The 11,106-nt window shown below is 39.6% G+C and overlaps 2 protein-coding genes and 1 long non-coding RNA gene across 3 annotated transcripts; 2 read left to right on the forward strand and 1 right to left on the reverse strand.

The window, feature by feature from the left end:
- Positions 1-513: 513 nt before the first annotated feature.
- LOC146748119 (uncharacterized) lies at positions 514-1,790 on the reverse strand. The gene is made up of 2 exons (XR_014931214.1): positions 1,749-1,790; positions 514-725 (listed from the first exon to the last, which is right to left on the reverse strand). It is a non-coding gene; the product is annotated as an uncharacterized LOC146748119 (long non-coding RNA).
- A 2,626-nt stretch (positions 1,791-4,416) lies between these two features.
- Positions 4,417-9,384, forward strand: LOC102806924 (uncharacterized). The gene has a single exon (XM_085504751.1). The coding sequence runs from the start codon at positions 4,417-4,419 to the stop codon at positions 9,382-9,384; it is 4,968 nt and encodes a 1,655-aa protein (XP_085360877.1).
- Positions 9,385-10,017, forward strand: LOC146748120 (uncharacterized). The gene has a single exon (XM_085504754.1). The coding sequence runs from the start codon at positions 9,385-9,387 to the stop codon at positions 10,015-10,017; it is 633 nt and encodes a 210-aa protein (XP_085360880.1).
- Positions 10,018-11,106: the final 1,089 nt, after the last annotated feature.

The following is an 11,106-nucleotide window of genomic DNA, read 5'->3' on the forward strand; positions in this document are numbered from 1 at the left end:
TATTGTACCTAGAAGTGGAATATTGCACTTCACGAGAATAGAATATACAGTTGACTAGATTTTAGTAGAAACTCAACGAACTGATACACTGAAGCTGGAACATTAACTTTTTATCGTTTTCAATGACGCCAAAGTGAAACTGTGCTACATGGACTGTTATTGGTAAAATTATTGGTGAACATTGCTCTGTTCAGTTGAATGTACCAAGCAGACATTTGTTACATATAAGGTCACATGTAAACTATTATCAGTAAAGTTTTCTTAAAACATGGGGCCCAGGGGCACCGAAGTCCTTTGGAATTAAGTAGAACTTGGGAAGCAGACATACATGATTTTAACTGGTACTGTTCAAGATTCTGACTATTAATATGTTCAAAATTCAGCAAGTAATCTTCAGATGAATTTAAAGAATCATCTTTGCTACCCAGTATAAGTACACTGCTAGTCTTAGCACAAGTTCTATCAGCTTGCTTTATATTCAGTTCCATTCCATTCAATTCATTATCAAGTACATTATCAGGTTCAGTGTCAAATTTATTATCAGATATATTGCAAACTGAATTATGAGATTCATTAGTAAGGGTTATACCCTCAATTTTGCATTTGGGACTGTTTCCTCATTAATTGCGTGACTCTCTTTTGTGAAGGCAGACTCCTCATTAATTGGGTGACTGTTTTTTTATGAGGGCAGTCTCCTCAGCTTGTTTGGTCCATCTGCATGTTCTCTAAAAAAAAAGAAACACAAAGAGGTTTAATGAAAGCACCATGTCATTCATACCTACAATGAATTTGTAGCACATAAATTTAGAGGCCTAGAATTCGAATAAAAATAATGATTGCACAAATAAAATACTGGCATATTTTTTCACCACGCATTCGTCGACTATCAAAACAATATGTAATTTAGCTATTAAGTTGCATATGCAAATCATCCACACTAGCAACATGACATGCAGATTACATCAAATCTGTTGAGATGTTCATTAGCTAATTTACATATGCAAATTACTCCCAATAATATGACATGACAATTACATCAATGTATATGCCTACCAAATTTGATCCAAACCTGTTGAGTCATTTAAGAAATAATCCAAATTTAGTAAAAAAAAACAATATGCTTTTGACAATTTACATATGCAAATTAACCCCAATAGTAATATGGCACACAGATTACATCAATGTACATCTCTATAAAATTTGGTCAAAATCTGTCGAATTAGTGAATTATCCCTAATAGTGCATCTATTACAACAATGAATATCCCTATCAAAGTTGACTCAAAGGGCAAATATGTCGAATTCTTCAAGAGATAATTCCAATTTAAGAAAAATATGGAAATTAGATAAATTACATATGGTGCATATAAAACAGATCATTTAGCCCAAAAGGTGCGAGGAGTGCCCCAAAGCATGTATAATGAAGTAAATAATTATTTCTATTCATGACCGCGGTTACAAACGTATTTTAGTTTACCCCCACACCCACAAACACGTATACCGTTACGCCGATCGAGCATGGGTGGCCACATCGGGAGCCACATGCTCTGACTCGCGTGAACAGTGAAGGGTCCAAATTGCTAAATTACAGGATTACTCAGAATAGATATTAACAACATTAATTATCAGAAAAGTATTAACAAAAGTCGTTCGATCACAAATATTCATAATTGGACTTTAGAAAAAAATCCACGATAAAACGACACACTATTAAAATGGCAGAGGCAACGATAAATTCACGTTACTTACCAGGAAAGTTGAGCGAGAGTAAACTACTTCCGGGTCGCAACCAATCATGTCGAAAAATGACCAATCACGTTTCGTATACTTCAAGAGTTTAGTGAGTTGACTGTCATGACCTCACATGCGGTGAAAGGTGGCTGGATGGAGGTGTTTTCCGAAAAGAAATAAAATTTCCCCCTGCCTGGCATTACAGCTAAAACAAGGTCAGCTTGGACGTTCAGTTGCGAGACGTATAAAAAACGCAGCCAGTGACACATTTCGAAAATAAAAATACAAAATAATCGCAATCAGAGGGACCGACCACGCGCGTTGGTAATAAATAGAACGCGTTGTGACGCAGTCTCACCAGCCTCTTTCACTGACGCAATATAATATATTTCCCAACGCACTTATATTTAATACATTGACGAAAAACACCACAAGAAAAATGTAAATCAAGCTTGTAATTACAAGTAACTCAACTCGAACGTAATATTCATCACTGTAAAAGTGGATAAATTCGAACCAGCCAGCTCATGACCAGAGACGTCCGGTCGTCTTTGTCGATAACTCGCTAATTCACCACAATCGTGGTGGTAAACTGTTTAGCTGACTTTTTTCAGAAGATGGATATTCAATTCATTTTTCGTTTTATCCTTGTCTTTTCGTATCAAGGTCTAAAATGAACGTTTTATCAATTTTTGAAAAATCAAGAAAAAAGTGAAAATTTCCCTTCTCGCTACCTTAACCGTCACAGTCTGCTTCATTGAATGTTTAGTTTGATAATTGATAAACATTGATTGATTCAGTGTGAGACTGTTGCTTTCAAGTTGTGTTTAATAATACAAAGATGATTTAAACTTGATCCTTCCGTTGCGATCGTATTCAATATATGGAAATATGTGTGTGCGTTTGCGTGAGTGAAAGATGCAGGTGAGATTTCTCGTCGCAACGCGTTCTATTTATTTCCAACGCGCGTGGTCGGCGCCTTTGATTGTGTTTTTGATTTTGTTCTTGCATTCGCGAAATCTATCGCTGGCACCGTTTATTTTGTGATGTTTCACAACTGAATGTCCAAGCTGACTTTGTTTTGGCTGTATTTAATAAAAGTACATTAGTCTTTACGAGTTTTGTATATATATCAGCATAATGCTATCGTCAACGCTCGAGTTCGTTTTTTTCTTCAAAATGTTTAATTTGAAAACGACAAGTTGACAACATCGAGTCGCGTTTCGATCGGTTTTTAAGATTCACGGGGCAAAGAAAACAATGTCAATACCTACCGATGATGTTGAATAATATTTTTGTGTTTGATTCCATTTACCCAATGACATGATTGACCGCATTACGATTTTGTGTGCTTCGCACAGACCATGGAGCAAAAAAAAAAAAATCCATGCACAGACCACCCACCTCAGGCGAAACGAACGGTACTTTCGGTGAAATGTGTACGCCACCCTACAGTTTTTAGCGGCTGGAACAACAGGCATTTACACAGGGCTGTGCAATGTCATACTGTTAGTAATATTCTCTCAGTTAAACTCCGTAAAAGCATGTCAGTACCTTCTGATGATGTTGAATAATATGTTTGCGCTCAGACACGACTGACATGATTGACCGCATTACGATTTCATGTGCATTCGCAGACTATCCACGCTCAGGCGATGCGACGGTACTCGGTGCAATGTCGCACTATCAGTACCGGTTTAATATTTTCTCAGTGACACGCCGTATGATGCAAGACACCCGGAATACGCTAGGAGTTATTACTAGCATTGTTGAGACCAAATTTCTTTATGTTCAGTTTGCGGTAGAGCGCCCTCTTTGGTAGATGGGGATTAGGCTTTTGTTTGACCTGGTCTCGTGCAGTCAGCCGTTCGTTGATCAGAGAAACTTGTTGTGTAGTGAGCGGCGCTAAGTAAAGCACGCTGGTATGTACAGTTTGTTATTCTACTGTGTTTTCCAATTCATTTTTAGTATACAGTTGACATTATTGTATATTTCTGAAAGGTTTTGTTGCTGAATTGTTTCAACTATGTGACTTCTGCTCGGTACGTTATGTTATCGCTCGCGACTCATTTGCATATGTTTGCGCTGACTGATTTCACTAGTGAGAGTATTTGCTGTATTTTACGTCTGATTTATTGATTTATGCATAGTTTTGTAATTCTATGTCTTCAGAAATATTGTATTTGTTATATTCTATAGAATTTTACCGGTATCTAGTGGTTTCTGGTTTATAGACAATATTTTATTATTTGCTTTTATTATTTCAATTATTATTATTGAAGGACAGTTGTTGTAAAGCAAGCCGTTAGCACAAGCTGATGTTAGTCCCTTCCATTGGAGGTGTTGGGAAATTGTTTCGGTGAGACATGGTTCTTTATGCTATTATACTTATATTTTATTGGATTAAATTTTCTTGTGTGACTTGTACATGTATATGCCTATGGACATTTATGTTTGTATTTTGAGAATATTTGAGTACTGTATTTATTGATTTCTTTGTGTATCTTTCAGTTAAGCGTATCGTGTCATATCGCATGTAACGCATGGTTATGTGATAGATGGTGCGCATTAAAGACAATATAACCCTCAAGTCAAGCCTCCATGGTGTTATTTAATTTCATTGCATGAAAGGGACCCACATCTCTCATTAACGAAACATTCTATTGGTGAAGGGATATTCGTCAAAATGGATGAAGATAGAAAGCGGAAGTTAACCCCTCAAGGACAGACATATGCTGAAGAGGTAAAGTTTAAGGCTCTTGGGGAAGCATGGAGGAGTGTGAAGTCTGTATCTGAGAAAATAAAGTCCCTGATGGCAGAAAACCCTCCGATTGAAAGCGTTAAAGACATTCATACTGAGTGGATGGATAAATATGAACAGTTTCTGAAGTTCAATGATAAGTACTGTGCCTTGTTAAGTGAACATGATCGTGCTGAACATTTTGAGAAATGGTATGATGAGAAAGATGTTTGGGTCACAAATTTAAAGTCCCAAATAGAGAGCTGGTTTTCATCTATGTCAAAAAATGTCAAAGCTGTCACTGGATCACGGTCTACAGTGAGTTCAATGAGAAGTAAGAGATCTTCAATAAAGTCTATTGAAAGAGTAAAGGAATCAGAGTTAATAGAAAAGGAGAAGTTGGTCAGAGATAAGCAGGCACTAGAGATGAAGCTGAAATTATTGGAAATACAAATGCAGCATCAAGCAGAAACACACAAGATCCAAACAAAGTTAGCAGTGTCCAGAGCCAGAAGTCAGCTGATAGAGGAGCTTGAAAATGATACTGACAGCCAGTCTTTGGGCAGTGAATGTGACAGTATGAATGGTGCTGAGAATGAAGGTCAGCTAAGTGAGCTTGAAGATGGTAAATCAGTATCAAACAAAATATTGTTGCCTGACAGTCCAAAGATTTCTAACAAGAACTTCAGTGATGTGTTGATTGAGATGCAGAAGCCTAAACTTGAAATAACAAAGTTTGGTGGTGACTGTTTAAGCTACAATAAGTTCATGAGACAGTTCAAATCAAGAATAGAAAGTTCCTGTGCCAATGATGAGAAAATAGCTTATCTGGAGCAGTTCACAACAGGTGAAGCACACCGTATTGTAGTTGGTTTCTCATACCTGGACTCTGATGTTGGTTATCCAGCTGCCATGAAGGAACTAAAGAGAAGATATGGTGATCCAGAGGTGATTGCTAATTCTTACATAAAGAAGGTGCTGTCTTGGCCACATATCCGAGGTGATGATGCAAAGGCCCTGGATGAGTTTGCTGTGTTCCTGAGTGAATGCAAGGCTGCAACCCACTGTGTCGGTAGTTTGGGTGTACTGGAATATTCAGAGAACTTGATACGCATTGTTCAGAAGTTGCCTCCTAGTATGCATGAGAGGTGGAGAAGTATTGTTCAAGGTCTTCGTAGAAATGAGATGAGAATTGGTTTTAGTAACCTGGTAGATTTTATCCAATCAGAAGCAACTAAGCTGAATGATCCAATTTATGGCAGAGATAGCATGACTTCTGATGGAAGACAGAGAAGAGACAATGTACAGCGTAAGGTGTCTGCTGCTACAAATATTGGCAATAGTGGACTAAAATGTTGGAGTTGTGATGGACCACATCGACTAGCTACCTGTCCAGAAGTTGAAGCAATGTCTCTAGAAAATAGAAGAAATCTTGTGAGAAAATTAAAGGTGTGTTTTCTTTGCTTTGGGAAAGGACATTTTTCCACTGGATGCAACCTGAAGATAACTTGTGATGTGTGCAGAGGCAATCACAACACCCTCTTGCATAATTTTGCCCGGCAAAAGAAGCAGAATAGCGACAACCAGCTTACCAGTAGTGCGACAACTGCTGACCAGCCAACAAGGGTCAATACTAGTGGTTGTACGATGCCTATCATTCCAGTGAAGGTGACCATGGGATCTCAGACAGCAGAATGTTACGCATTCTTAGATCCTGGCAGTAATGTATCATTTTGCACTGATGGTTTGGCAGAGAAGTTGCAGGCAAGTGGTACTGGAATGAAACTTACTATGAAGACAATGGGTGCTTCATGTAGTGTGCCAACGAAGGTGATAACCGGTCTGAGAATAAAAGCCATCAGTGGTAACGGGGTTCCAGTGCAACTGCCTCCTGTATTTACGAAGTCAAGCTTGCCCGTAGAGAAGTGGCATATACCTACCCAGAAAGATGTATCCACATGGGAACATTTGGGAGATATTGAGTTGCCAAGGTTGCAAATCAGTAGCAATATCGATTTGCTTATTGGTAACAATGTTCCAGCAGCATATGCACCTATAGATGTGAGGACAGGACCACCAGGGAGTCCATATGCTACAAAGACGCCTTTAGGATGGGTTGCCTGGGGTGTTAAGAAAGGTGGAAAGATGAAGTATTCAAGTAATTTTGTCATTGCTGACAATAGTTTAGAGAAGTTATATAGACAGAGTCTGAACTATGACTTTCCAGAGAGAACTGTTGATGACAGAAGAGAATGGTCGTGGGAAGACAGGCGCTTTATGGAAGTGATGGACAGTTCTTGTAAGATGGTGAATGGTCATTATCAAGTGGATCTCCCTCTGAGAAATCCAGATGTGAAATTGCCTAACAATCGGCATATGGCAGAGCAGAGGTTAAAGGGTCTGCAGGCGAAAATGAACAAGAATTCACATTTCAAGGCAGACTACATAGAGTTCATGGAGAAGGTGATTGCAAATGGGTATGCAGAAAAGGTTCCTGATGGAGTGACGGCTAAGAAGGGGAAAGAATGGTATATACCCCATCATGGTGTATATCACCCTAGAAAGCCAAACAAGATCAGAGTGGTGTTTGACTGTGCAGCGAAGTGTGATGGTACATCGCTGAATGATGTCTTGCTACCAGGGCCAAACCTAATGAATGATCTTAAAGGAGTACTCATGAGATTCAGAGAGTTTCCTGTAGCCTTCGCAAGTGATATTGAGTGCATGTTTTATCAGGTGAAGGTGCCTGAGAGTCAACGAGACCTGTTGAGATTTTTATGGTTACCAAAGGGAGACTTAGACCAGAAGCCCAAGGTTTATCGTATGGCAGTGCATTTGTTTGGAGCTGTGTCTGCACCATCATGTGCTAATTATAGCTTGAGAAGAACTGGTATAGACAACATATGCAATGCAAGAGAAGAAACAGTCAACACACTACATAACAATTTCTACATGGACGATGGACTGAAGTCAGTGGAAAATGTTGAACAAGCCATTCAACTGGTGAAGGAGCTAAAGGCCTTGTGCAAAGAAGGAGGCTTCAACCTCACCAAGTGGTCTAGCAATGAACGAGAAGTTTTGAGAGAGATTCCCCTGGATGATCGAGCTAAAGAACTGATGGACTTGGATCTGGAATCATCGCAGCTTCCTACAGAGAGAACACTAGGTGTGTTGTGGAATGCAGAGACGGATGAGTTCCAATTCAAGTGCCAAATCAAGAAGACAGAGGTGACAAGAAGGTCAATGCTGTCTGAAGTCAGCTCGATTTATGATCCGTTGGGTTTTATAGCTCCACTCCTCATTCCAGCAAAGAGTGTGCTTCAAGAGATGTGCAAACAAGAAGCTGGATGGGACGATGAACCAAGTGATAACATACATGGCAAGTGGCAGATGTGGAAAACAAGCATGCAAGATTTGGAAGAAGTAAGAATTTCCCGATGCTATGTACCAGCTGAATTCGGAAACGTGACATACAGAGAGCTGCATGCTTTCGCTGATGCAAGTGAAATTGGATATGGTTGTGTTATCTACCTCAGACAAATCAACTCAAGTGAAAATATACACTGTTCATTTGTGTTCGCGAAGGCAAGAGTAACTCCTTTGAAGAAAATTACAATACCAAGATTAGAACTTACAGCAGCAACATTGGCAGTGAGATTAGTCTCAATTGTTCAAAGAGAGTTAGACTTCAAGATTGACAAAGCAATCTACTGGACAGACAGCACTGCGGTTTTGAGATATATAAGGAATGACAGAGCAAGATACCACACCTTTGTTGCCAACCGTGTTCAAGTCATAAGAGAAGCTACAGTCCCTGAACAGTGGCGTTATGTGGATACCAAGAGAAATCCAGCAGACTTGGCATCACGAGGTGTTAAGACAACTAACGAATTGAATAATAGTAATTGGTTTTGTGGACCAGGCTTTCTGTGGGAGAAGGAAGCGGAATGGCCAGAACAGGTGATTTCCATGCGGATAGAGGAGAATGACCCAGAAGTGAAGACTAGCTGTGCAACCATTGAGTTTGAAGACACATCAATTATAGATTCCTTATTGACGAGAATTTCTGGTTGGTGGAAATTGAAGAGAGTAATGGCCTGGGTCATCATTGCTAAGAACAAGTTCCTCAAGTTCATTGGAAAACTGGAATGCCAATTTGAAGAAGTTGTCCAGTGCCTAACTCCAAAGATGTTATATGAAAGTGAAGTAGCAGTTGTTAAATATGTTCAAAGGAAGGCATACATAGAAGAGATAGAAGTCCTGTCCAAAGGCAAGACAGTGACAAAAAGAAGTCCTCTTTTCAAGTATGACCCCGTGTTGACAGATGATGGTATTATTCGTGTTGGTGGACGACTGAAGAAGGCAGACTTGCTTTATGAGATAAAGCATCCGATTGTGTTACCAAAGAACTCAAAAGTATCTGTAATGATTGTTCGGGATGCTCATTCTACTGTTGGTCATTTGGGAAGAAATAGTATTTTGGCGAAAGTCAGAGAGAAGTATTGGATATATGGAGCAAGTCAGTTGGCAAAAAGAGTAGCGAGAAGTTGTGTCACATGTCAACGGTATCACGCAGCACCATGTGAGCAGGTAATGGCTGACTTACCAGCTGATAGAGTTGTTGCAGAAGTATCACCATTTACATTCTGTGGTATGGATTATTTTGGGCCTTTAACTGTGCGCAGAGGGAGATCTGACGTGAAACGATATGGTGTGATTTTCACTTGTTTTTCTTCCCGAGCAGTCCACCTAGAGATCGCGCACTCGTTAGAAACTGATGCATGCATAAATGCTATACGCAGGTTCATGGCCAGAAGAGGTCCTGTTAGAAGCATCAGATCTGACAATGGCACCAACTTGGTTGGGTCAGAAAAGGAGTTGAGACATGCACTTGAAGGTTTGGACCAGTCCTGAATGAATGATGTTCTGTGTGCAGAAGGCATAGAGTGGCACTTCAATCCTCCAGCAGCATCTCACTTTGGCGGAGTGTGGGAGAGAATGATTCGTAGCATAAGGAAGATTTTGTACAGCCTGTTGAGAGAACAACCCCGAATTGTTGATGATGAGACGCTCAGTACTTTATTCTGTGAGGCTGAGAATATTGTCAACAATAGGCCACTGACTACAACGTCATCAGATCCTAATGATTTACTACCATTGACACCTAACATGCTGATTAATCCACGAGCTTGTGCACTTAGTTCGCCTGGAGTGTTCGAGAAGAGTGACATGTATGCAAGAAAACGTTGGCGTCAATCTCAGTACTTGATAGATGTATTTTGGTGTCGCTGGAGAAAGGAGTATTTAGTTACCCTGCAGCAGAGACCGAAGTGGCAGAGAAAAAGACGCAATGTACAAGTTGGAGATATTGTGCTTGTTGTTGACAAGTTGGTACCCAGAAATAGTTGGTTGATGGGAGTAGTAGAAACAACTTTTAAGGACAAGAAAGGCGATGTGAGATCTTGCAGAGTGAGGACCAAGACGTCAATCTTAGAAAGACCTGTCGCTAAATTATGTATACTAGTCGAGGCAGAACTGAATAAGTAGTTGTATTTTCAGTTGAGTAACAGTTGTAAACTCTGTTAAAATTTGTTCTCTTTGTAGTTTTGGAATTGCGAGTTGCAATTCAGGGGAGGGAGTGTTGAGACCAAATTTCTTTATGTTCAGTTTGCGGTAGAGCGCCCTCTTTGGTAGATGGGGATTAGGCTTTTGTTTGACCTGGTCTCGTGCAGTCAGCCGATCGTTGATCAGAGAAACTTGTTGTGTAGTGAGCGGCGCTAAGTAAAGCACGCTGGTATGTACAGTTTGTTATTCTACTGTGTTTTCCAATTCATTTTTTAGTATACAGTTGACATTATTGTATATTTCTGAAAGGTTTTGTTGCTGAATTGTTTCAACTATGTGACTTCTGCTCGGTACGTTATGTTATCGCTCGCGACTCATTTGCATATGTTTGCGCTGACTGATTTCACTAGTGAGAGTATTTGCTGTATTTTACGTCTGATTTATTGATTTATGCATAGTTTTGTAATTCTATGTCTTCAGAAATATTGTATTTGTTATATTCTATAGAATTTTACCGGTATCTAGTGGTTTCTGGTTTATAGACAATATTTTATTATTTGCTTTCCCACTATTGAAGGACAGTTGTTGTAAAGCAAGCCGTTAGCACAAGCTGATGTTAGTCCCTTCCATTGGAGGTGTTGGGAAATTGTTTCGGTGAGACATGGTTCTTTATGCTATTATACTTATATTTTATTGGATTAAATTTTCTTGTGTGACTTGTACATGTATATGCCTATGGACATTTATGTTTGTATTTTGAGAATATTTGAGTACTGTATTGATTTCTTTGTGTATCTTTCAGTTAAACGTATCGTGTCATATCGCATGTAACGCATGGTTATGTGATAGATGGTGCGCATTAAAGACAATATAACCCTCAAGTCAAGCCTCCATGGTGTTATTTAATTTCATTGCATGAAAGGGACCCACAAGCATTGTATCGAGGTTAACCCTGAACACGCGTTCCTGTACCTCGTGTATTTATTCCATCGTGATTCGATGAATAGATTCACAGTCAGTTCGCCCCAATGCACATTCGCCCCAGACCAGTTCGCCCCACAGTCAGTTCGC

This window comes from Saccoglossus kowalevskii, chromosome 2, assembly GCF_978046115.1.
Source record: "Saccoglossus kowalevskii chromosome 2, keSacKowa6.1, whole genome shotgun sequence".
Classification (NCBI taxonomy): domain Eukaryota; kingdom Metazoa; phylum Hemichordata; class Enteropneusta; family Harrimaniidae; genus Saccoglossus; species Saccoglossus kowalevskii.